General features: G+C 43.8%; 4 protein-coding genes across 4 annotated transcripts; 2 read left to right on the top strand and 2 right to left on the bottom strand.

The window, feature by feature from the left end:
- The first annotated feature begins 46 nt into the window (after positions 1-46).
- SRSF9 (serine and arginine rich splicing factor 9) lies at positions 47-7,456 on the top strand. Its single transcript, XM_043557769.1, has 4 exons — positions 47-359; positions 3,116-3,276; positions 5,014-5,186; positions 6,966-7,456. The coding sequence occupies exons 1-4, from the start codon at positions 172-174 to the stop codon at positions 7,107-7,109; spliced, it is 666 nt and encodes a 221-aa protein (XP_043413704.1). The 5' UTR covers positions 47-171; the 3' UTR covers positions 7,110-7,456.
- Positions 7,457-8,854: 1,398 nt separating this feature from the next.
- Positions 8,855-17,707, bottom strand: GATC (glutamyl-tRNA amidotransferase subunit C). The gene is made up of 4 exons (XM_043557770.1): positions 17,607-17,707; positions 17,338-17,509; positions 11,098-11,201; positions 8,855-9,140 (listed from the first exon to the last, which is right to left on the bottom strand). The coding sequence occupies exons 1-4, from the start codon at positions 17,686-17,688 to the stop codon at positions 9,088-9,090; spliced, it is 411 nt and encodes a 136-aa protein (XP_043413705.1). The 5' UTR covers positions 17,689-17,707; the 3' UTR covers positions 8,855-9,087.
- Positions 17,708-17,787: 80 nt separating this feature from the next.
- Positions 17,788-20,892, top strand: TRIAP1 (TP53 regulated inhibitor of apoptosis 1). Its single transcript, XM_043557774.1, has 2 exons — positions 17,788-17,934; positions 18,886-20,892. The coding sequence occupies exons 1-2, from the start codon at positions 17,788-17,790 to the stop codon at positions 18,967-18,969; spliced, it is 231 nt and encodes a 76-aa protein (XP_043413709.1). The 3' UTR covers positions 18,970-20,892.
- Positions 20,893-21,359: 467 nt separating this feature from the next.
- On the bottom strand, positions 21,360-23,314 carry LOC122470305 (cytochrome c oxidase subunit 6A1, mitochondrial). The gene is made up of 3 exons (XM_043557771.1): positions 23,062-23,314; positions 22,769-22,911; positions 21,360-21,637 (listed from the first exon to the last, which is right to left on the bottom strand). The coding sequence occupies exons 1-3, from the start codon at positions 23,162-23,164 to the stop codon at positions 21,554-21,556; spliced, it is 330 nt and encodes a 109-aa protein (XP_043413706.1). The 5' UTR covers positions 23,165-23,314; the 3' UTR covers positions 21,360-21,553.
- Positions 23,315-25,302: the final 1,988 nt, after the last annotated feature.

The following is a 25,302-nucleotide window of genomic DNA, read 5'->3' as shown; positions in this document are numbered from 1 at the left end:
CTTTAAGACGATTCTTTTTGCCTCCGTCGACCCCTTCGCTTCCGCTCCGCCGTTCCCACAATGCAGTGCGGCTGAGCGCCTCCGAGCCCGCGGGGACGCTGCGGGGGGACCCCGGCTGAGGCGGCGGCGGCGACGTGGGCTGCGGCGGGCCCGCGGCGTCGGGCGGTGCGGATGTCGGGCTGGGCGGACGAGCGCGGCGGCGAGGGAGACGGGCGCATCTACGTGGGGAACCTTCCGACCGACGTGCGCGAGAAGGACCTGGAGGACCTGTTCTACAAGTACGGCCGCATCCGCGAGATCGAGCTCAAGAACCGGCACGGCCTCGTGCCCTTCGCCTTCGTGCGCTTCGAGGACCCCCGGTGAGGCCCCGCTCCGCCCGCCCGAGACCCCGGGCCCTCGGGCCCCCGCCTTCCCTCCTCCCCCTTGGGGCCTCCCCTCCCCCCTCAGCGCAGACCCCTCACGGCGCCCCCGGGTGGAGGATGAGGCCTCTCACCGCCCGCTCTGGCCGTCCTTTGCTCCGTCGTCACTTCCTCTAGGATTATTTTTTTACTTTATTTAAAAAACAAAAGCTGGGCCTGTGGAGGGCCCAGGCCCGCCCAGACAGGCCTCGGGGACGGTACACGCGACCGTTCTCTCCCTCATGGCTGGAGGGGCAGCCTCAGGGGAAGCGGCCCAGGGCACCTTGGGCCCGGAACCCCCCGGGAGAGGACTCGGACTCGGCGAAGAGCAGAAGTGGCCAGGCGCCCTCCCTGCCCACCCCTCCCCCCAGCCAGAACTCGCCGTTAGCGGGGAACAGACTGCGGGGATGTGGTTGCCCTTGGAGGGTGAAAGGGGGTCTCTGTGATGGTCCAGATCTCCATCTGCGCGCGCCCCTCCTCACAAGGTCCCGGCCTTGTGCTTCTAAAGCACCAGGGCTTTGGAAGAACTTCCAAAGTGGTCGGGGGTGGGGGGTGTCTGATTTCACTCCACTCCTCTGAGGGAGACACCGCTAGATGCTTAGGGCCCCAAGCATTTGGTCCCTAAACTGGCTCAAAGGGGTCTTTCTGATTTTGCAAACTTTGTAGGCCTGATGGCCAGAAAAGGTCTGGGAACTTTCAGAACTGCGGTTGGTGGTTCCCAGAAGCCGCCGCATTGGACTGGTCACTCCACCCGGGGTAAACGAGAGCCCAGTGTTTCCCAGCATTGACCCAGGGAATGCTTTACCTAGTGTGCGCCGGGCGGGCTTTGCTGCAAGGACTGGCTTTAGGGTGTCTGGCCTACCTGGTGTAGTGGTATGGGGCCAGGAGGGCATCTGTGGAGGAGGTAGGAAGCGCTCTGAGGCTTTGATGATCCCCACAGAGCTGCCATTTGCCTCAAAAACGGAACTGGGCATTTTCACACTGAAACTGGAGCTTGCACCTCTGTAACTGTTCCGGTGTGTTTTTTGAAGTCACTATGTGTCAAGTACCACTTTAGCGTTTTCAACAACTTATAAAAGAGGTAGTGTTAGCCACATCTTATGAATGAAGAAACTGGGGATTTAGAGTTGCTGATAAAAGAGAATGCTAGTAAGGGATCAAGGTAGGATTTGAACCCCCCCCCCCCCCCCCCCCCCCCCCCCCCCCCCCCCCCCCCCCCCCCCCCCGTGCTGCCCTTTAGAACACCAACTTCCTGTGTGATGTGCTGCATTGTCATCTCTTCCCTCCTTTCTTTCATAATAGAAAAGCTATCTTTTGATATCATGAGAGCACTGCACACATAGTACCTTCTTTAATCCTTATGACAACTCTGTGAGGGAGGCATGTTGTTCACATTTAAGAGACGTGAAAACTTGATAAAAGCACTTACCCAAAGATGGCTATTAGTAAGTGGGGTAATGATTGGAACTGGTCAGTCTGCTTTGAAATCCGCTCTTCAACCCTAGCAGTTCTGCCTCTCCTTCACTTCATTATAAATATAGCCAGGTTTGCACTGGTTGTGGTCCTTGCTTTTAAAGCGGTGACTAGAATTGTGGTAAGCAATTATGTGCTGTGACAACTGAATGATGCCTTCATTAGTACATCTTCGGCTCTGCTTGTCCTTCCAAGCACTGAGGCCATTCTTTCTCCAATCCAGTGCTGGAGAACCAGCTTGGTTCTACTAGAGCCCTAGGGAAGACTGGAAGTGACTTCATTGAATATTTACCTCTCTGGCAAAACTGTACCCAGAGAGTGGTCTCCACAACTTAGTCTTCCAGACCATGCTGAAAAAGTACACATGAGAGAGTTCCATATTCCTCACAAAATACTAATTTCAGTCTGATTTTTTAAGTTTATGAATTTATTTTTGAGAGAGGGAGAGAGTCCGAGTGGGATAGAGGGGCAGAGAGAGAATCTCAAGCAGGCTCCACGCTCATGACAGAGCTGCATATAGGGCTCAATCCCACAACTGTGAGATCATGACCTGAGCCGAAATCAAGAATCAGACACTTAACTGAGCCACCCAGGCTCCTCCCCAGAGCCTGATTTCTTTTTAAATTATTTTTCTTTTTCTTTTTTTTTTTTTTACATTTATTTATTTTTGAGAGACAGAGTAAGACAAAGTGAGAGCGGGGGAGGGGCAGAGAGAGGGGGAGACACAGGATCCGAAGCAGGCTCCAAGGCTCTGAACTGTCAGCACAGAGCCCGACGCGGGGCTCAAACCCACAGACTGTGAGATCATGACCTGAGCCGAAGTTGGATGCTCGACCGACTGAGCCACCCAGGCGCCCCTAAATGATTTTTCTTTCTATAGATTTGATGGTACCAATCCTTGTTAATTATTAAAGGACTAGTGTGTGGAGGGCATTTTAAGAAACTGCTAACAGGGTTAGAGAAATATACTGATGAAATCACTTACCTGCCAATTCTTTTTTTCTGAATGAATCCTCTTATAAGTAATCTGTTTACTGTTTCATTATCATTTCATATCTAGAAAACCCTGTGTGGGACAGCTGTAAAGTTTAAATCTAATACCATGAAGTATCTTCAAAGCAGTAGTGCATCAAGATTGTTTTTCTCAATTCTAGGTTTCCCTTTTATACTTGTTACTCATGCCCCTCACTGAGAAGTCAGTCAGCCTCCTGAGCAGCACTAACTCCACAAACTTTTCTTTGCAGAGATGCTGAGGATGCAATTTATGGAAGGAATGGTTATGATTATGGCCAGTGTCGGCTTCGTGTGGAGTTCCCCAGGACTTATGGCAGTCGGGGTGGGTGGCCCCGCGGTGGGAGGAGTGGGCCTCCTACAAGAAGATCTGATTTCCGAGTTCTTGTGTCAGGTATGTTCTTTTCAAACCGAACAAGGTGATGCATGTAAAATACTTAGCACACAGTCTGGCCTCCAAGAAATGTTAGCTGTTACTTTGCATGGAACACAGGCTTTCTTTTCAGTAGACTGTGCACAGTCTGAAGCCCCGCAGTCTTGCCAGTGAGGCAGGCAGGTATCTTGCAAATGAAACTGCATTGGTAGTACAGCCTTGGTAGAACATAAATTTGCCTTTTTTTTTTTTTTAATGTTCATTTTTATTTTTAAGAGAGAGACAGAGCATGAAGGGGAGGGGCAGAGAGAGAGGGAGACACAGAACTCAAAGCAGGCTCCAGGCTCTGTGCTCTCAGTACAAAGCCTGATGTGGGGCCTGAAGTCATGAACTGTGAGATCGTGGCCTGAGCTGAAGTCAGACACTCAACTAACTGAGGCACCCAGGCGTCCCCATAAATTTGCTTTTTATAAAGGAGTTTCCTACTGTTGAGAGGGAAGATGATGACAAAACCCCGGAGCTAGAATTCTATAGATGTTTTCTTTTGGAATGTACTAGGTTTCAGATTTGCTAGACATTCCAGGAGCCAGATTTGAGTAACTGTTCAGCCTTGGATCATGAAAAACACCAGATTTTGGTGGTGGCTTTGGAATTATACAAAAGAGAAAACAAAACAACTTTAAGTTTTAGGGACTGTTTTGCAGAATATAGAATGATATAGAATGAAATGTCTAAATGAAATGTTCACAAGTGATGAAGCTCAGAGGTGTATGCATCTTTTCAAAATATTAATACAGTGGTGAAGACCTGGGGCCCTCTGCACATTACAGGGGCATTTTAAGACCATGGTGGAGTGAAATGTATTGAAGAACTTGGCACTTTCTTAGATAGGAATTTCACACTGTCACAACAGACTCCCATGGTGCTTAACAGTGATCCTCTCAGTATCTGCCTATCTTGTGTCCCTTTGTAATTTAACCCCAGAACTCTATTCCCTCCTTCAGGATGTCATACATATCTTTTTTTCTCTCCATGCTGCTCTGAAATCCTGCTTAGAAAACTATTAGGAAATGGCTGCAGTCCTGAGCTGTGAGCGGTAAACACAGCCTTTGAGAGCAGGAGCACATTTCCCTTTCATGACATCAGGTAGGGTTGTATAATTCCCGACTAGTTTCAGCGTCTGAGTCTTACCTTTTCCCCCACTGTATTGAAGAATGTTGGTGATCTTTTAAAAGGTACTTTGTTTAATTTGTCAGTCATTCACTACTACAAGAAAAACTTTAGATTTTTTGGTGTGTTGTTACCTTCAGCTACACCTTGGTTATTACTTCATTGGATACTTTCAAAATTCCTATGTTCTGAGAACCCAGTAAGCAAGAAACAGTTGGTACTGATAAATTTCATAATGGAAAAAAATTAGAACTCAAAGTCTTGGGAGTTTGATATTAAATATGAAGGATAAAGAAAGGCAGGCTGTGACTCTCAGAGATATCAAACCTATAATAGGGTAGACTTCTTGCTCCATTGGAAAGGCTTGGTCTCTGGAAAATTAGCCTAGGACCAGCTTCTTACAGTGGTTTACTACACATACTTTAGTACTCTTTTCTGGATTTATGTCCCTACGGTTTATGATTTGGGGATCCTCAGGATTTAAAAGTAGTGAGTGATTGATGGGAAAGGGACCCTAGGTATTGCTGGCTCTTAACAGGTCAGTTAACATGGCTGAAGGATATGGCCTCTTATGTTGTCCATGCCTAGGACTTCCTCCATCAGGCAGCTGGCAGGATCTGAAGGATCACATGAGAGAAGCTGGGGACGTCTGTTATGCAGATGTGCAGAAGGATGGAATGGGGATGGTGGAATATCTCCGAAAAGAAGACATGGAATATGCCCTCCGTAAACTGGATGACACCAAATTCCGCTCTCATGAGGTGGGTTCCCACCTTCTGTGGAGCTTGCACCCAGGCCACTCCACCTGAAGCTGATCTAGAGAAGTAGCAACAGGCCATGCATTTGCCATTTGAGGACCTCACAGTACATTAAAGATCTGTCTTAAGTGGAAAAGCCAAGGAATTCATCATGCCTGAGTCCTGCAGGGTCATAACAGAGAAATCTGCAGTCATAGTATTTTTAACCTGGAGAGAATACTGGTGCAGTCTGTCATAATGTGGTGAGCTATTCTGTGATACCATTCCCTTCACAGCTGGTTTAATCTGCAGTGTACCTCTGTGAACCTGATCATTATGGTTGTCCCTCCTCTGGGTCTAGTCTGGGTTCTGCAAGCCAGCCTCAGCATCTCAGCTTTTCTAGGTACTGCTGTTGGGCCAAGTTGTACACTTACTTTTTCCTTTCCCAAAGTAGTGCAGGATCCTCTTTGAAACCTTAGCCATCTTGGCATTTTCTTATAATGGCCTTACCCTCAAGACTTAGTTCTTGATGTCTTTCAAGAAGGCAGCTGCTACTTTGGATCTTTCTATCTGATTCACATGTTGACTGTCCTTTTGATACCATTGAGACCAGAGAGCAGAACAACTGGACATTCTTTTTTTACTGGTTATATTGTCCTGACTTATGGGATTTAGATGTCTGGAGATACGAATTTCTGGGTCCATTTCCTTTTCCTTCCTTCTTTCTTTCCTTTCTTTCTTCCTTCCTTTTTTTAGAGAGAGCGAGTGAGTACGAGTGAGGGAGAGGGGCAGAGGGAGAGAATCTTAAGCAGGCTCCAAACTGAGCATGGACTTGGGGCTTGAGCCCACAACCCTGGCATCATGACCTAAGTTGAAATCAAGAGTTGGCCGCTCAACTGAGTCACCCAGGAGCCCCAAGGATCTATTTCTTTTTCTAAGGATTCATATAATTCCCTAATTTTATGGCTTGGAAAGTACACAGCTTAACATTGCTTTTACTCAGACTGAATTTGGAGCAGAAACAAAACATCTGATCCTTAGTTACACTGCAAAGCAGGGTCTCAGTAAGGATAAATCCAATTACTGACTTTACCTAGGGAATTCCACATCTGACTTCTTTCATCTTAGCATCTTTAGATCCTTTGAGAGTGTTGGCTGAGGGCAAAGGGCCTAAACACAGGCCAGCCTAGACATGACTCCTCTGCCACTCACTCATTTATTTCTTAGCAGAGTTATTCTCTGAACTTTGGTCCCTCGATATGCAAAACGGGAACAATAATAGCACTGTCTCATAAGACTTGCCAGGAAGCTAACTTACGAGTATCTAACCCTGGTCCTGACACCTGAGAGGTGTTGAATACTGGTTAGCTTCTTCCATAGGAACCCATCCTCAAACGCATATATGAGGTGGCAGGGAATTGAACTGAGTGGCCTCTGAGATCCTTTCCAGTTCTTAGATTCAGGAGTCAGTGGTAGTAATTCAGATATGTTAATCGTAGTAGCTAGTATTTCAGCTCATTTAGTAGCTAGTATTTCAGCTCATTTACAACATGTGAAGTTGTCATTTATTGTATGTGTCACCCTGGAATAGATTATAACATTGTTTTCCTCATTGTTGAAATGTGCTGGTAAACCTACCTAGGGCATAGCATTGTTGTGAAGGTTTAATGAGATGACATCATGCCAGACAAACAGTAAGTGCTTGGTACTTAACTATTATTGTTAGGCAGCCATGTTAAGTTTTAGTGTGCTGTATTTCTCTGAGTCTTATTTTTTCCTTCACTCTTTTTGTTTGAATTTCAGGGTGAAACTTCCTACATCCGAGTTTATCCAGAGAGAAGCACCAGCTATGGCTACTCACGGTCTCGTTCTGGGTCAAGGGGCCGTGACTCTCCATACCAAAGCAGGGGTTCCCCACACTACTTCTCTCCTTTCAGGCCCTACTGAGACAGGTGATGGGAAATTTTTCTTTATTTTTTAGGTGAACTGAGCTCTTTGTGCTCAGAATCTACATTCCAGATTGATGATTTAGTGTCTTAGGAAATTTTTTTAATTTTTTTTTTAAGGAAATAAAATACATAATTTCTACCAGGGCCATATTGGCAGTGAAACATTATAAACTGCAGAAATTGTGGTTTTGGTTCAGAAATAAGTTGTATATTTTTCACCCCTGATTATGGGAAAAAAAATCAGTGCTGTGTCTTTGTGGGTTGCTCTACTATGGAGATCAGCAGTTACTGTGACTGAGTCGGCCCATTCTGTTTAGAAATATATTTTAAACGTTTAGTAATTGACATGTGTGGTTGTCCTTGATTAAGTTAATAGATTTCACCAAATAGGCACACTGATTTAAAAAAAAAAAAAAAAAGTCATTGAGTTGTAGTGGCAGCTGCACCCAGTTGGTAAGGAACAGGAGTGGATAACTTTATTTGGGGACAAAGATAGTTGCTATGATGATGGTTTTGAAAATTTCAATCCCAAGAGTTGGTTCAGGCTTATAATTGAAGGCCAAGTTTATAAATGAAGGTGCTTTATTATTTAAAAAAATTTTTTTTTAAGTTTATTTATTTTGAGAGAGAGCCACACAGCGTGAATGGAAGAGGGAGAGAGAATCCCAAGCAGGCTCTGTGCTGCCAGTGCAGAGCCCGATGCGGGGCTTGAACCACAAAGCTGTGAGATCACGACCTGAGCCGAAACCAAGAATCGGATGCTTAACCAATTGAGCCACTTAGGTGCCCCTAAATGAAGCCACTTTAAAGAAAAAAGGAGCATTTAAGATAGGGCAAAGGAATGAGAAGAATAAAACAGACCTTTTAAAGTTGGAAGCAGCATAAAGATCACTGGAAAATTCTTAAAACCAACTCTGGCGGTTTGGAGGGGGGAAAAATCTCTTTAATTTTTGCTTCTATCACTTTTATCCCTCAATCTGTTTTACTTAACTTTGGTATCTGAGCCTTCTTAAAACACAAAATCAAAAAACTCCAGTATCTTGGATTCTACTCAATTCAGTAATCGTGGTGGGGACAGGGAGGCTACTTTGTTCCAGACCTGAGTCTTTTTGTTAAAAAGCCACTTTATTGAAGTATGATTGATATGTAAAAGGCTGTACTTATTTAATATATACGAATCAGTGAGTTTGGGGTTAAGCGTATACCGGATCACCGTCAAAGCTATAACCATATCCATCACCTCCCCAAGTCTCCTCCCTACTTCTTTAAGATTTATTTGTGGTAAGAACATTTAATATAGTATCTACCCTCTTAGCAAATTTTTAGTGTTCGATATAGTACTGTTAGCTATTCCAGGGCTATTTTTATTGTAAGTTCTTTTCAGAAAAACTATAGCTATGGCTAGTATCCATTTTGAGTGTAATGACTTTGTGGGATGGTGGATGATTGTAGGTTAGGAGTTCCCAAGCTGTAGAGTCTACTTTGAACACTCTTCAGACATTAGGAGAAAGTTAGCCTTCTGCTCTGAATAAAGTGGGTACCCAGGAACAAATGTGAGTTTGTTTGGTAAAGATACAAGGTTTCTTAGATGACAGAAACAGTAACTGAAAAGTACAACACAGGTTGTCATATGGCGATCAGATACACTGTCTAATAGTTACGTAAATAGAAAAACCGATTTACGTACAGTTTGGTAGACCACCGTTTTGGGAGGAGATAAAGGAGAATAACCTATACTGAACAGTGTGTGAATAAATATTTGATTCATTTCCTCAGAAAGTGACAGTACCTTTTACTTCCAGTAGAAGCAGGAACTCATTGCCTTGTTTTGGCTAGATATTTCCCAATGTTGTCTTCAGAGAGTTAGTTACTAAAAATCACTTAAACATCAGTTTTTTTCCAGGTAACCGAAGAAAGTGGAAATATTTGTGTTCGTGGTAACAAAATACTATCTTTGGGCCTCCATGAATAGCTAGTCAGTTGTGTGAAAAGGGCTGTTGTTCATCCTGCTTTGGCAAAGAGATATTACCTGTTTGAAAACAATAACAAAAAAGGATGTTATAGCTGAGCCTGTTTCCCAACTGACTCAACTGAGCTAACTTATCACTTGGTTTGTCATGAAAAATAAGCAATGCAAATAAGTGTAGCTACTACCCTGTTGTTTCTGAGTGTCTGAAAGAATAACAGTTACAAGTGAATCCTAATAAATGCACGCTTTTCAATAAGGAGCAGAGACAGGTTAGCCAGTTAATATGCACATAGGAGTGGAAGGAAGGACATTAATAATTGTAAATTCACTTTCCCAAAAAGCAAAGTCTGACACAGAGTTCTATTTGAGAAATAACATATGTGATCAATGGCTATGTCTGTTAAAATAGTGACAACTATCAGGCTCTGAGATAAATTATAAAATCTTTTTTCTCTTCAGTTAATCTGAGGTAGTTTAGTGAACCAGGGGCCTGATTAAGAGTTGAGCCCACACCTTTTTTTTTTTTTAATTTTTATTATTTTTAAGTAGGCTCCGTGCTGGATGAGAGGTTTGAACTCAAGACCCTGAGATCAAGAGTCACATGTGCTCAGGGTGCCTGAGTGGCTCAGTCAGTTGAGTGTCCAACTCTTAATTTTGGCTCAGGTCATGATCTCATGGTCATGAGATCAGGCCCTATGTTGGGCTCCACACTGGGTGTGGAGCCTGCTTAAGATTCTCTCCCTCTCAAAAAAAAAAAACAACCAAAAAGAAACAAAAAAACCCCACATGCTCTACTAACTGAGCCAGCCAGGCACTCCAAGCCCAAGCCCACAAGTTTTTAAGCGTTCTTTCCCATACTGGCTTCAAGCAGCGCTTTCCTTTAACTGACTGGTCTTGACTGACTAGTCTTGATCAAAGAGGTAATCCTTGCACTGGGGGACTGATGTTTGTCTCTGAGACTACTTAGAATGGTTCTCCTCTGAGGTGATCTCCTGACTGTGAAGCTGGCATTTGGAAAACCATCTACCTGAGTGCTCAAGCTCACATTCCCACATGTCCAGACGGGTGCAGCAGTTCTGCATTCTGAAGACCCACCCATCTGTAGAGGAGCTAAAAAGTTCAACCCACCCAGGATTCTGGATTTTATTATTGGCCCAGAGTTATTTTTAAGTTTTCATTTATAATAGTCACAGCAAATTTTAAAGATGCAAATCTCAACACCAGGGTTGCAAACTGATGGCTCCCAGGATGCATCTGGCTTGCAGGTATGTTTTATGTGGGGCTTTTTTGTTTGTTTGTTTGTTTTTTAAATCTTTGAATTAGCTCCCATACTTAAAATTTGGGAAATACCCCCCGGTGACCCAACGAAAATGCCAGATGTCTGGGTTCTCTGGGAATATGGGCTCACATTACTGCCTGGCACTGAATGAGGAGCAGTGAATGCCCTTTTAGGCAGAGCTTGAGCTCCAGATGTGCCACTGTATACACCTCTCCCCGCCACAGGGCTGTTTTGTTCATTCCTATTACAGACTGGTCCCTAGAAGGAAACATGACCCCTGGACTCTACTGCCACCTTAATGCCACCACCTATATTTGATTTATGCTTTTTTTTTTTCACTATTAATAAATACGGGTTTTTTTCATTAGTTCCGGTTTTATTGAGAAATAATTGACATAACACTGTAAGTTTAAGGTGTACAACACAATGATTTAATATATGTATATACTGCAGAATGATTACCACAAGATTAGTTAATATCTCACATAGTTCTGATTTTTTTCTTGTGGTGAGAACTTTTTTAAGATCTACTCTCTAGCAACTTTCAAATACAGAGTACAGTACTGTAAACTATAGTCATTCTGTTCTACAGTGAAGTTTGTACCTTTTGACCACCTTCACCTAGTTCCTACTTTATATTTTTCAAAATACTTTCATGTAGCAAAATTTGGGCCTCAAAGCTACCACTGTGTTCTTAGTTCACTGAGGGACAGTTAAACCACTTTGGGCAAAACATACCTGGGGGAGCCACAAAATACTCCTCCACAACTCGATGGGCATTTTGTAGTAGTTCTTCAACACAGTTGCCTTCTACCACATTGTCAGATCTCAAGTACAGACATCTACAAAACCAGAAGCTCAAGGTTACCTTCTCAGAGAATAGGCTTCTAGAGCATGGGTGGAGAGGGTCAAGAATGGAAAAAATGGAGCAGCATATTCTTGAGTTGTGGTTACTGTTCAAAGATAGAGGACTTGTCAACAGTAGACCAAATAACAATCTGCAGTTGATAGATTCTCTCAACCACTCAGTGAGGTAAGTGATAATTATTCCTCAGGACTGATATGTTCAACCATGGGTAAGTTGCTTTTGGTGAAGACAGGTAAGGCAATTACAATAAAATGTGTTAAATCTAACAGGTAAGCAAAGCTTGCCAAGGGAATAGAAAGGGGCACCTAATCTAGCCTGGGTGAGGAACAGACATTCAGAATAGGTGATGTCACTGCTAAAGGATGGGCAAGAAACCACTGGATTGTTGGGATGGGAAATGGGCTTCCAGGCAGGTGAAGAAACTTGCTCAAGAGTGGTTTAAGGATATTAGCTCCTAAGTGACAGGATGGGGTCTGAACACAGTTCTGTACCCCTTGTACCCATAAGATGAGTTGTTTTTTCACTGTAGCCACCTTTATGAATATGAAAGTATCTGCCCTTACATAGCTCAAGAATCTCCCACTGTTCTCTGGGCCTCATGGCTTCATTAAAGTATCCAAATGGCAGGCTAATGAAACCAAACTGGAATTGAACATATCTATGGGGCTTCGCTGCCGTTTGAAGGTTTACAAGTGCATGGCAAAATGTCTGAGTCTGCTTCTAGATACTTGAGCTGAAAAATAAGCAGTCTCTCTGCTCAATCACTGATAGGGGAGCAGGCAAACTCGTTCCACTTTGAGCCAGACATTGACCGAGGGCTAAGCCTAACAGGACAAAAGGGCAAGGACATTACATGAACATCCAGGCAAAGGCTGCAGAGGGCTAAGTTGTCATGATAAGGTTCTTCTGGGAAAGGCCTAGTTCTGTTTCTTTTGTGGCACTTACCCTAGGGCTAGACACAATAAACATGGTATGGACCGGACAGAGCTGGAGTCTGTTCCAGGATCTGGCACTATCTTAACTGTGTGGCCTTGAGTAAGAATGATCTTTCCAGACCTTCACTTTCTTGCCAGAAAAATGAAGGTTGCACTTGATTTTTTTTTTTTTAAACCATACAGGGGCTTAAGAAAACTTGGAGAACAAAATAAAAATTATCTGTAAAGGTAACCACTGGACCTTCTGGAGTTTATATTTCTGTTGGGTGGTATAACAAAATGACTCAGGGCTCCTGAGTCAGCTGAATTCAAATCTTAGTGCCACACATGGCACATGGGCAAGTTACCCTCTCCATGTACCTGTTTCCTTATTTGTGGAATGCTTCATAGAATTGCTGGGAAGATTAAATATTAAAGAAGATCTGATAATGCTGGGCCTGCATTTTCACCACGGTAAGAGGTGGGTGCCGAATAGCACCTGCTCCTTTCAGAAAGAGTTAGTGCACACAGGCACACCTCAGTCCCCACCGCTCAGTACACCTATGCACTTAACCTGCTGTAATCATGCATTGCCTGCCTAGTCCCTACAGACTGAAGACTGCATTGTCCCGGGGCACTTGAAGAGTCTGATAAAGTAAGCCTCTGGTACCACCAACAGGTGGTGAAAAGCTACTACTGCTTCCCCACAGATGTAATAGCAATGGATTTATTCACTCATTTAGTAATCCAGTTTTCTATGTAAGTGATGTTTCCAGAAAAAATTCACTCCTTTAAATACCACACATTTTTACCTAAATACTGATTATGATGGAGTTGTTTCCAGAAGAAATCCACACCTTCCTATTTCCATAATCCTAGACTACTGAACCCAGGGTCTCTGTGAGGGTGGCACCTCAGTAGTTCACTTGACAAGTCACCTAACTTTTCTTGATCTCAGAATCACACACAAAATCCAAATGGGACCCAATGAAATTTTTAGGTGCCTCTAAATTACTGATTGACTAAATGTCTACCTGACCTCATTTCTCAGGGTTTGACAAGAGGATTAAGCCCAAATGCTATAGGGCACCCAATGTGATAATAAATCAACTATCTCTCTGGGCTAGTATGAATTATGTACGCCTTGGAAGCACTGAAAAAAGCCACTTGAATCTTTATGCGTTCTGGTTCAGATGAAAAATCCTGGTTGAGAAAGGCTTCTGTGAACTAGAAATCCTTGCCCTCTAAAGTTCATAGACATGGCACATTAACCAGTAACTGGAAGATCCTAATAAAAAGCAGTTTAATGGAAAGCACTATGGCAGCACTGAGGAAGAAGTACCTCTATCGGCCCTTGGACTGACCAGATAAGAGTTCTGCTGCTGGTGCTGGGCTGCCACAAGTCCTTTTTCTGGGCATCACTCTATTTCCATCTATAATAAGCCTTTTCCCTCCTGCCTAATCAATTTCTAATTTGATGCAGACTGGAATGAGAGTTAATCAATTTGGCTAAGAATTTTCAGTTCGAATAAGACTCTGAGGGACAGCCTAAGTACGGAAGTATTTGGCTGCAGTCAGAGCTGTCATCATCTGAGTCCCTCTTGAGATAAGAGAGAATTAAGGTTCTAGAGGCTGACCTTAGATGGCATATCTATTTTTTTTTAATTTTTTTTTAATGTTTATTTTTGAGACAGAGAGCATGAACGGGGGAGGGTCAGAGAGAGGGAGACACAGAATCTGAAACAGGCTCCAGGCTCTGAGCTGTCAGCACAGAGCCTGACGCGGGGTTCGAACTCACGGACTGAGAGATCATGACCTGAGCCGAAGTTGGCGGCTTAACCGACTGAGCCACCCAGGCGCCCCTAGACGGCATATCTAGAACAGTATTTGAGAGCTGAGGCTCTGAGTTCCAAGTCCTGGATTCTCTTACTAAACCTGTGAGACTCTGGGGCATATTACATAAGCTTTCTGAGCCTTGGTTTCTTCATCTATAAAGCATATACTAGTATTTACCTTCCAGGTTTGTATGTGACAACTGAGATAACACAAAAAATCTTAGCACCTGGCATGTAAGCGTGCTAATGCTTTTTAGCTCAATCGAATGATAGGGTAAGGTATTAATGTGCCAAGAGATTTCTAATAGCCTCTGTGCTTTTACACCTAGTGTAAAATGGTTTAATACTTGCCTTAACTGGGTTCCATTTCAAACATCAGTGAGGCAGTATGTTCAAAAACATGAAAGTCTTACAAGTGCTACATCTCTAAAATGGAATCACAAACCCAAACTGATTTCCAAGTTTATGGCAAGACTGCAGACCACTGAATACCAAGTCACTATTCCACCTACCAGATCCAAATCCCCTTTTCATTAATTCTTCCCTGAGTAATAGTTGCACTTCTCTATAGTTCCCCTTTAGATGATTGGGGAAATTCTGACTCCTCTTTGTTCTTCTATTTGCTCCTTTCCTAAAGATACTAATAAAGAACATTCAACAAATATTTACTGAGTGCTTGGTGCTAGACACTGAGAATATGATGAGCAATAATAGATAAGCTCCCTGGAACATGGATAAGCAATAGAGAGGGGCAGAGAATCAAATATTACAAATACGGGTGCCTGACTGGACCAACTAGTTGGTAGAGCACGTGACTCTTGATCTCAGTGTCATGAGTTCAAATCCTATGTTGGGTGTAGAGATTAAAGTAAGTAAATAAATATTACTCAAACGGATGTATAAACACATATAAAATTATAGCTCTACTGAATACCATGAGAGACAGGTGCTGAAAGGGAACCTGACTTGATAGAGAAAAATGAAAAATCTCCCTGAGGGAAGAGGCAGTTGAAATCTGAAGAAGAAAGGAAATGAAGTTAAGCAAAAGAAAGTCGTAGGAGGGATGAGGTAAGGATAAAGGCAAGGGCCCAGAATTCCAAGAAGGAAAAAGAATGGAGAGCTCAAGGAACTGAAGGTGACAGCCCTGTCTGGAGGTAGGCAGGGGCTAGGTTAAATGATGCATTGTAGGCTCTGGTGAAGCTTTGTCTTTATCCTAAAGAACACTGGAGAGCCTGAAATCTTGGGTAAGAGAATGACATCAGATTTCTATTTTGAAGTGTTATGTAATTGTGGGCAAATTGTTTGACTTCTGTAGACCTGATCATCAGATGACAAGAGAAAGGATGTGAAAGAAACAAAGGTGGGAGGAGAAAACAGGAGCCTAGCAAGCACTTTACACAGAGGTTATGGTTACAAAAAGGTCTGTCTCTCTCTATTGGCACTAATGGCAGCTAATCATTTTTTGCTCTCACCTATACTAGGAATGTATTTTTTTAATCCCATCAAGAAAAGGGTAAGACAGGGGCACCTGGGTGGCTCAGTCAGTTAAGGGTCCGACTCGTGGTTTTGGCTCAGGTCATGATCTCATGGCTCATGAGTTCAAGCCCTGTGTTGGGCTCTGTGTTGACAGTGCGGAGCCTCCTTGGGATTCTCTCTCTCTCCCTCAAAATAAATAAAAAAGGGGGGGGGGAGGGCAGAACTGTAGACTTCCCTGCTTTTTATGAGCTACATACCGACCCTTCCCAAGAAACTGTAGTCCCAAACAGCAAAACAAGTCTGCTTTTCAAAAAAGAGCAGTTTCTTTTAAATATATTTTTAAATATTTAAAATATATTAAGATTTGGTAACAACTGGTAGAAGTGGAGAGAGGCTGCACCCTTTTATATAATAAAAACTACTTTGTCAAAGACCTGCCCCCGTATTGCATTACACTATACTACCTCACTATTTGTGTTAGTATCCCATTTCTTTATGCATTTGTAAACGTCCTGGCCCTCAGTATAAAATGAAAAGTTAGAACTTCCCTCTGCATTTCCACCTTCTTTAAAACTAATCATTGTTAAGTTTCTTGCATGCTCTTTGAGGGAACAAAACATGACTTAATGCATATACCAGAACATACCAAATAGATTACACACTAAAGTATTGATAATCCCATACACAATGTTCTGAATTTTGCCTTTTTTATTAAATATATCTTGGGACCTTTCCATGTCAGTATATATAGCTGTTTCACTATTTGTCAAATATCCCATTGTATGATGATGTATTTAGCCATGAAGTACACTTAGAGACTGTCTTTTTGTTTCTTGAACTTAAAAAAAAACTTATACTTTTTAAAAAAAATGTTTATTTTTGAGAGGGGGGGAGGGGCAGAGAGAGAGGGAGACAAAGGATCTGAAGTGGGCTCTGTGCTGACAGCAGAGAACCCAATGTAGGGCTTGAACTCATGAACTACAAGATCATGACCTGAGATGAAGTCGGATGCCCAAACAACTGAGCTACCCAAGAACTCCTCACATTTTTTAAAAATTCATTTATCTATTTTAAGTAACCTCTACCCCCAGCATAGGGCTGGAACTGACGACCCCAGAGATCAAGAGTCATATACTCTACCGATTGAGCCAGCCAGGGGCCTCTTCTTGGCTTTTGTTGTTGTTGTTGTTGTTTTGTATTATAAACAGATCTGGACACCCTGAACACTGGATGCACTTTTACAGATATGTCCATAGGGATCACTAGGCCAGAAAATATGTACAGGACATATTTTGAGACAGGGATCCAATAAGTAAGCAAGTCAAATACGGGCTCACATTCTACTAACAAGGGACAGATCAACAAAAATACAAAAATAAGATAATCAAGAAAGAGAAGAAAATCCAACAAGGAAGTCAGTGATTGGAAAGGGAGAGGGCATTTGGAGAAGGAGAGGACTTACAGAGGAGAGATGCCAAGGAGACAGGCTATCCAAGAAAAAGATAACAGCAAACGCAAAGATCCTACACAAGGAACGAATTTGGAATGTTGGAGGAACAGTAAGAAAGGTAATATAGCTGGAGTAGAGTAGTATGTCCAAGGGGTAGGCAGAGACTCTGAACTAGGGCCTTGAAGGTGGTTATCAATTCGAACACTGTTCTTGTTACACTGGGAGGCCTGGAGGATTTTAAACGAGAGTGATGGGATCCATAACGAACAAGGGAAGGAATGAAACCACTTACCCCGCGGGGTGACCGTGGGCAAGTTCTCGCACCTCGCTTAAGGCCTTTTTCCCTTCCGTGAAAGCACACACTAATCGCCACCTCAAATGGCTGCGAAGGCGCAACAGACAAGGCTTCGGGGTACGCGGCCTCGAGTGTTTTACCTGTCCTCCAATACTGATTCCATGGGCTCCACCCCGTCCGTGTCCACGGCGCGGAGCCGGTCGGCAAAGGCGATGGCTTTCTCCAGTCGTGCCACGGCCTCTTGGCTGCCGAAGTCCACAAGCGCTAGACGCTCCAGGTGCTCGATCACCTCAGCGGTGACACGGCCACTACTACCCTGGGCGGATGAGGCGGAGAATGGGGGTCATGGGTGGTACCTGCTCCGTGTCCCGACCTGCTTCACCACCCGCCTAGACACCCCCGGCCTTTACCTGAGGATCCGTCTTGGAGGTGAAGCCCCGGTGCCAGCCCATCCAGGACCGATGGCCCAGCAACACCGCACGCGCCCACATTTCTCTCCTCGGCCGCCGTAATGCGTCCACACGTAAAGTCGAGCGACGCGCTTAAGAGTGACGACATCAGAGCGCGCCGCCACTGCTGCCGCCGCCGCCATGAACAGCGTAGGGGAGGCCTGCACTGACATGAAGCGCGAGTACGACCAGTGCTTTAATCGCTGGTTTGCCGAGAAGTTCCTCAAGGGGGACGGCTCCGGGGACCCGTGCACCGACCTCTTCAAGCGCTACCAGCAGTGTGTTCAGGTGAGCGCTCAGTTGGCCAGGGCCCTCTCGTCCTCTCTGCGGTGTCCCGGGCCACACGCGTAGTATCTTGCGGGAGTTGGAATTGGGAGGGTGAAGAAAAGCCGCAGTGAGGGCAGTGGCAGGAGCTGTCTCCCCATCATCACTACCAGGCTGCCTGGTATCTCTCTGAATGACAAAGTTAAATATTTTTGCAGTGCTTTACGTCTTACGGAGCACAGTAGCATCCTTTGGTCCTCATCCTAAACTTGCAAAGTGGGCATAGTTCTTATTTTATACATGGAACACTTACGCCCCCAAACAGGAAGTGATTAGTGCAAGTTCACCAGAATCGTTTCCCTGATTTTTGCGGTAGTGCACTATTCCACTATTACGTTGGAGGGGGAAGCGCGGTGTTAAGTATCTCTGGCCTGTTAGACGTCAGTCTCTGGACTGATTTTGTTGTTTTAATTCCTTCATTGGCCTCTTTGATTTCTGAACTGCCAGCCAGCTAGGAAATGTTCATTCCAGTTCAATGAATTAGATTGTAAGCACAGCACTGGGCACAGCACTCCCAGTTAATTTAAAACGTCCACAGGGTAATTCCAAGTTGCTATCTTTGTCCTATTTACAGATGGGAAAGTGAGGCTTCCTTAAGGTCACATAGCCAATAAGTACTGGAACGCAGATTTGAGTTTGTGTCCATCACAGTAGAGTGGAGATACTGTTTAAATTCCATGTTTGAATTTTGACGATTCCTCACACCACCTTTCCAATCTGTCTCTGGTCTTACATTTAATTTATTCGTAATGGTACTCAGGTTTTAAAAAGTACAGGTCTTGAATCATGGTTGGTTTTTTTTTGTTTTGTTTTGTTTTGGTCCAATCTGATTTATTAGTTTTGTGCCATCGTATTTACAAAGTTTGGTGCTCAAGCTTCATATAGATCTGTTTCATGTGTTTTTCCTTCCATCAGAAAGCAATAAAGGAGAAGGAGATCCCCATTGAAGGACTGGAATTCATGGGCCATGGCAAAGAAAAGCCTGAAAGCTCTTCTTGACCTTGACAGTCTCCTTGAAAATGGACTCCTCGAATCAGGAAATAGAGGACACTGGATTTCGTCAGTTAAGGCTGTTAAAATAGCCATCGATTTGATGAGTTTAGGAGGGAGTTTTCTTTCCTCCTTAATTTCCTCTCAATTGTGTAAGAGGATGAACCATCACTCTTTGCTTTGAGAGGATTTCTTACTCTGGCATCTTGCAGGAACTCCATGTGCTAAAACTGAATGATTTCTTAGGATTATGATCTGGGATAAGCTTTAAGTATCCTTTGTATGTGAACACTGATAGACTTGTCGGGATGATCAGGGTTGCCTAACCTCTTAAGTTTTGCTCTGAAGGACATGAGGTACATTGTACTGGGATTATTCATGGAAACGATTGGTTAGGATCTCTTCTCTCAGGGAGCTAATGCTCTGAAAAAGGGATCCCAGCACAAGTTTTAATCAATGCTTGGGAGCATGGCTTTATTTCTATAGAACTGTTAAGATTGCTGGTGGACTGGGTTAGCCAACAGGAAAACAGCTTTAACAGAGTTCCCTGCCTTAAAAAGAGGTGTCAGATTTCAGATTAAGATGTGAAAGCTTGAAGAATATTGCAGTAAAAAACATTTCAGAGCTCACAGTGTAGTTTAGGAATTAAGATTTCATGGAGTAACTATGGAGGAACATCCTAAATTGCAAAGAACTGCTGTTGCCAGTTTTCAAACCCAAGTCAATTAAGCCAACCAGTATTATCTTAAAACTGCCAAAATGCTGCATCTGGTTAAAAGGTTAAAGAGTTTGCTTTATTTGCCTCATGTATCCACCCTGCCCTGGAATGTCTGTAATCATGAAGATGGAATAAATTGTAACATCTAGTTTCATTATTTGCCCCTGGAGAACTCAGTGCACTTTATGGAACAGCTATTACACTGTAACCCCACATATTCCATATGCACACTAAGGGAGAGTTTTGTTTTATAACTTAAAGGTGAAAAGTGAAGATTTATCTAAGTGAAATAGTGTGCTATAACAATTAGAAACCTCACTGATTTCTGAAGTTTATTCCCACAGTAAGCTACACAAACAATATGCTTATATAACTGCACAAAAAAAATGCCAGGATCAGGTGAGCACTTACACACTTTGGAATGTCAGGTAATCACCAAAACTGCATATATTGAGTAATTTGGTTCACACATATATACCCAATATAGTATGAAACAGTTTACAGAAGGCAAAAATTCTATTATCCTCTCCAATTTACCAATGACTACTTCATATTTAACATGGCCAGTCCTTAATGTCATTTCAAGACATTCTACATTTATATTTTTGACTGGTTACAGTCCATTATACAAGGATTAGAAGAGATCATTGGAACCCGGTTGAGGGATGCCAGGCAGCAAGCCAAAGTTAAGTACATCTGTTCTGACCTCAGACTGGCCACAAGTACAACAGTTCCATAGTGACTTGGAAGCACAAGCACAGGCTGCGGTTAGATCACAAAATGGTAAAGACAGCAGGGATCCTTTTTTTCCTTACTGTAAATGGCTTTCATACCTTGTGTTTCCATTTGCCTCACCTCTGCAGTACTAGTTTACTGTGTGTACTGTGCAATACCAAAACCTGGTAGCCTCTTGCTCTTTACTACCCAACTGTCTGATTGAGCCTTAAGAATAAAACCAGCTCCAAGCCAACCATGTTCTTCCACTGTAATTGCTACTGAGGGAGTATTTTTTTCTGATTGTTCTTCATTCTTTTTGACTTCATCCTCCCCATAAAGTGACTCCAACTATCTCAGCTACTTCAGAGATTTTAAATTTTGAGGAAGAATGAATGGCTCTTTAAGGGTGACTTTGTTACTATTACTATTGTTTCTCCTTAATTCTTAGTGCTATAAGGTTTTAATTCCAGAAACAAATAAAGCCAATGGTATATGCAGAAATGTGTCATACTGCCTTCATTTCTCCAAAAGTTTGACCATTTCAGCCTTCAGGGTGCTGAGAGATGACCCCAAGATGAGAACTTGACACCTTTGGAGAAAATGATCCATTGGGAGTATTCTTCAACAAATGCTGGTGGAATGGGACAAGAGAAGGCTAGGACACAGGAAGCACTTTCTCTAGAGAATCAAAGATACTGCTTTCAGATATTAATTGCAGGTATTCCACTGGCCACTCAGTATCTTTGCCACCCAAAATCTGTCAAGACCCAATCTCAATTCTTAAATCAGCTCCATTCATGGTCCCTTTGCTTTACCCACCCCAGGCATAAGAAACCAAGGACAAGTCTGATATAAACACTTTCTACAGGCCTATAAATGGTGGCCATAAACCTTCACGGCAGAAACAAATAACATTAATGCTGATTTCCGAGGGAAAAACACCACCAAAGAATGCAACTCCAGCTCATGGACCAATCTAAGTTATTTATTTAAGCCATCTCCTGCCATAGCAAAGGGATGGAAGATCAGTATACTGGTCATCATTTGATACAAGTAAGGAAGGTGAGCTTAAGGTCCCATATACTTTTCTGGTCCGTGTGCAGAGTCATGGTCCAAACCAGTGCTGTGGTCCCCAATGGGTTATGGTCCAGGTTCTCTTTATTCATCTTCATAGCCGGTCGGAAGTGGATTCACGTGAGAGTTATGGAATAGAGTATGATTACCATCTCCCCAGGGAAAGGGCTGTGGAGTGAAGATGTCAATTAGGCAATTCCAGAGAAGAGTTGAGACTGCCATGAACTGCTTAAGATACAGGGTATGTGACAGACAATACCTGGCAACTAGTCTATCAGTGCTGTCTTTACGAATCACATCAGCTGTATCAGAATGGAAGAGGAGTATGGGGGAGGAGATGCTTATTTAAATGCAGACTTCTGGGCTTCATTCCAGATATAAAACAAATCCCTGGACTGGAAACTGCAACCTACCTTCCTCAATTATTTTGCATGCTCCCTTTGAAAAGCATGGTTTCCAACCCTGGATGATTTTGCCCCTCCAGGGACATTGGGCAATATCTGAAGACATCTGGGGTAGGGCATCTAGGGGGTAGAGGTCAAGGATGCTGTTAAACATCCTAAGTCTCATAGGATAGCCCCTTGCCCCAACAAGAACTATCCAGCCCCAAATGTCAACAGTACTGAGGTTGAGAAATCCTGCTATATGGCTTCTACTGTACACGGGTGGGAGTGGGGCTCAGACTCAAAAATTCTGAATGTAAGACTCTAGCTTAAGTTTCTATAAAGCCAGCCCTACCTGGGCTAAGTGATGTAACAGTTATTAAAGTGCCAGAAGGGTCTTTTGTTAAGAATATTTACAACAAACAATGGAAAACAAATGATTACATCTATATCAATAGCAAAGGACAAAGCAGTTGAGAAGATAACTAGCAGAAATAAGAATAAGAGAAGTTGTTAGTCTCTTCATTATGCAGCTAGTACCCTGCCAAATGCCCAGGTCCTAGAAAGGTGAATCACCTTCTGACTTTGCCTCCGTAAGGGAGATTCCCAAGCCTCCAAGTCTTATACAACCCACAGTTTCAGAACAGTATAGAACACAGAGGTGGGATGAATCAGGAAAAAAAAAAAAAGGAAAACTTAAGGGCACTTTTATATGACCTTGAAGAAAAACAGATGTGCCCCCCCCGAGTCTCAGTTACCCTTACATAAAACCAGAGAAAATACAAATTTATTTGTGAGCATTAAATGAGAAATTGTTGTACACGCCAGGCACACAGAATTTTAGAGAATGAAGAACCTGCACTAGGCATTTATAATAAAAGGAGAACGGACACTCGAAGAGCCTACAAGAGCGTACCTTGGACCTGATGCGGAGATGGGGGTAGGCGACGAACTCGGGTCTCTCGTGCTCTCCGTGATGCGACTTCAGGAAGACGTTCAGCATGCTCACTCCCACGCCAGGAAGAGCTACGAAGTAGGTGAGGGCCTTCCACATGCGAGCTGCAGAAGGGGGTACGACCGCTCAGGCCTGGTGTGGCGCCCGCCCCGTTTCTCACCCCCCACCCCCAAGGCCCCAGGCCAAGGTCACAGTCCGGCCCCGCCTCGCTCGAGTGGGGCTGAGGCCCCCCACGCCGACCGCAACTCCAGTACCTGAGCCCTCCTCGCCGTGGGCGCCACTCGACATGGACCGCCCCAGCTGTGCCCCGGACCGACCTAGCAGCCCCGAAAACCGGGACGCAGCCGCCACCGCCATTTTCGACCTGCACAGCCTCAGAGCCGGAAGCGGAAGTAGAAAGTGGGCCGGAGGGCGGGACCACAACCTCAAAAGCAAACACCTATTGGGCGGAGCCTTCTCGCCTTAACTGGAGGAGCCTGCGTACTATCAAAATCCTCAGAGCCACCGATCTTGAGAGAGCATGCGCTCTGACCCTTCCGTGTGCACGCCCCTCTCCCGACAGTCCCCACCCTGGTGAGGCTAAGCGAGGCGAAGTGGGAGAGGTTTATGAAGCGCGCTCTGGCATCCGGGAGCGCTGTCTTCGTTGGAGTCCGTAGACAGCAACTGGAAGTTCTGAGCTCAGAACATCCCATCTCAAATGCCGTTCCCATTCCTCCCCGTCCTGTGACGTCATTTTTAATCGCACTTGACATAATAGTCGTCATCATTATTACTTTATCTGTCTTCCCTACTAGAATATGAACTCTGTGATGCCAGAGTTTGCCACAGCAGCATTCCCAGAGCCTGGCATGGTACCTGGAACGTAGCAGGTGCTCAATACAAATTTGTTGAATGAACGAGTGGATGAATGAATGAATGAGTAGTATCGGGAACCAGAAGGAGCCCTGGAATTGGTGCCAGAAGATTGGATTCTGATCCTGCCTCAACATCCTTAATTTGTGGCTTCTTTAGTCATGTTAGCCTTCTCTCCCTTGAAACTCTGGAAACAAAAATTGGCATCTGTTTTGTCTCTACAACCCCCTTCCCCCACTTCTTCCTTCCTTTTTCTTCCTTCTCATCTAAAAGCAGTTTTAAAAATAAAAGTTAAAACAACAATAATAGAGGAGAAGGCAGTGTGAAGACTGAGGCAGAGATTGGAGTGATGTGGCCACAAAAAAAGAGAAGCTGGCAACCACCAGAAGCTAGAAGAGACATGGAATGGATTTTTCCCTATAGAGGCCGTTCAAAGGGATCATGGCCCTGCTAACACCTTGATTTTGGACTTCTAGCCTCCAGAACTGTGAGAGAATAAATTTGGGGTTTAAAAACAACAACAACAACAACAAAACAAACAAAACAAAAAACAGAAAAAGATACTAAGATAAAGTGAAAGTAAACCTTTGGATCATAGGCCCCTTGGAGAATGTAATGAAAGCTATGAACCCTTTCTCCCCAAAAATGCACCTGCTCGTAAGCACACGGTGTTGGGGGAAGAAGATAGCATAAAGTACATCTGGAGACCCCCCTAACAGAACTTGTGCCCCAGGTTAAAAACCCCTGGATAGGGGGAACAAACAGGGGCTCTGGTGTGGGAAGACTGAATTCACATTTGGTTTCCATCCCTTACAGCCATGTGACCTTGGGCAAATGAGATAAAATGAGGGGCACCTGGGTGGCTCAGTTAAGTGTCCGACTTCGGCTCAGGTCATGATCTCACGGTTCATGGGTTCGAGCCCCACATCAGGCTCTGTGCTGACAGCTCAGAGCCTGGAGCCTGCTTCGAATTCTGTGTTTCCTTCTCTCTCTGTTCCTCCCCTGCTCTCTCTCTCTCTCTCTCTCTCTCAAAAATAAAGATTCTTAAAAAAATGAATGCTGTAAGTCTATGCAGTTTCATGAAGACAAAAATTTAGAATTGTGTTACTACAGCATCACAGTCTGACCTACCATTAGATCTTTGAGCAATCCAGGGTTTTTACAAATTATGGTACACCATATGATAATGTCAGGATCATCAAATTCCTAGGTATCCTCAAACACAGCCAAAGAGTATATGAGGCCCCAAAGTGTGGCCATGGAAAACATCCATGCTCAAGGGTCAGGAAATCTTTGGTCTGCCACTAGCTGTTTCCTCTTTTCTAAAATGGTAATGTAATACCCATGTATTCAACCCTTTATCCAATAAATATTTATCAGAACCCAGCTCCACCTCGGGAAGTTACTCAACTTCCAACTATAACAATGAGATTTCATCTAATAAATATTAACTAAGGAACTACTATGTGCCAGGCATGTGTAGCAGTACAAACCAGGTATAAGATCTCTCATGTAACTTCCATTCTAGTGATGGAGAAAGGATTAAATGAAAAATGTCTGAGATACATTAAAAATTCAACAAGTATTCATTTTCTCATAGGGCTTTCATACACTTTGCACGGTGGTACTGCTACGTAAAGATT

Source organism: Prionailurus bengalensis, chromosome D3 (assembly GCF_016509475.1).
Source record: "Prionailurus bengalensis isolate Pbe53 chromosome D3, Fcat_Pben_1.1_paternal_pri, whole genome shotgun sequence".
Lineage (NCBI taxonomy): Eukaryota > Metazoa > Chordata > Mammalia > Carnivora > Felidae > Prionailurus > Prionailurus bengalensis.
This window is presented reverse-complemented; position numbering and strand designations above follow the sequence as displayed.

Coding starts and splice junctions, on each gene's coding strand:
- SRSF9 (XM_043557769.1), top strand. CDS start 172: ATGTCGGGCTGGGCGGACGAGCGCGGCGGCGAGGGAGACGGGCGCATC. Junction 3,277..5,013: donor TTTCCGAGTTCTTGTGTCAG/GTATGTTCTTTT, acceptor GTCCATGCCTAG/GACTTCCTCCATCAGGCAGC. Junction 5,187..6,965: donor CCAAATTCCGCTCTCATGAG/GTGGGTTCCCAC, acceptor TTTGAATTTCAG/GGTGAAACTTCCTACATCCG.
- GATC (XM_043557770.1), bottom strand. CDS start 17,688: ATGTGGGCGCGTGCGGTGTTGCTGGGCCATCGGTCCTGGATGGGCTGG. Junction 11,202..17,337: donor GAATCAGTATTGGAGGACAG/GTAAAACACTCG, acceptor CTGGTTTTGTAG/ATGTCTGTACTTGAGATCTG. Junction 9,141..11,097: donor GTATTTTGTGGCTCCCCCAG/GTATGTTTTGCC, acceptor GTTTTCAAACAG/GTAATATCTCTTTGCCAAAG.
- TRIAP1 (XM_043557774.1), top strand. CDS start 17,788: ATGAACAGCGTAGGGGAGGCCTGCACTGACATGAAGCGCGAGTACGAC. Junction 17,935..18,885: donor GCTACCAGCAGTGTGTTCAG/GTGAGCGCTCAG, acceptor TCCTTCCATCAG/AAAGCAATAAAGGAGAAGGA.
- LOC122470305 (XM_043557771.1), bottom strand. CDS start 23,164: ATGGCGGTGGCGGCTGCGTCCCGGTTTTCGGGGCTGCTAGGTCGGTCC. Junction 22,912..23,061: donor CCACGGCGAGGAGGGCTCAG/GTACTGGAGTTG, acceptor CCCCTTCTGCAG/CTCGCATGTGGAAGGCCCTC. Junction 21,638..22,768: donor ATCTCCGCATCAGGTCCAAG/GTACGCTCTTGT, acceptor TTCACTCCACAG/CCCTTTCCCTGGGGAGATGG.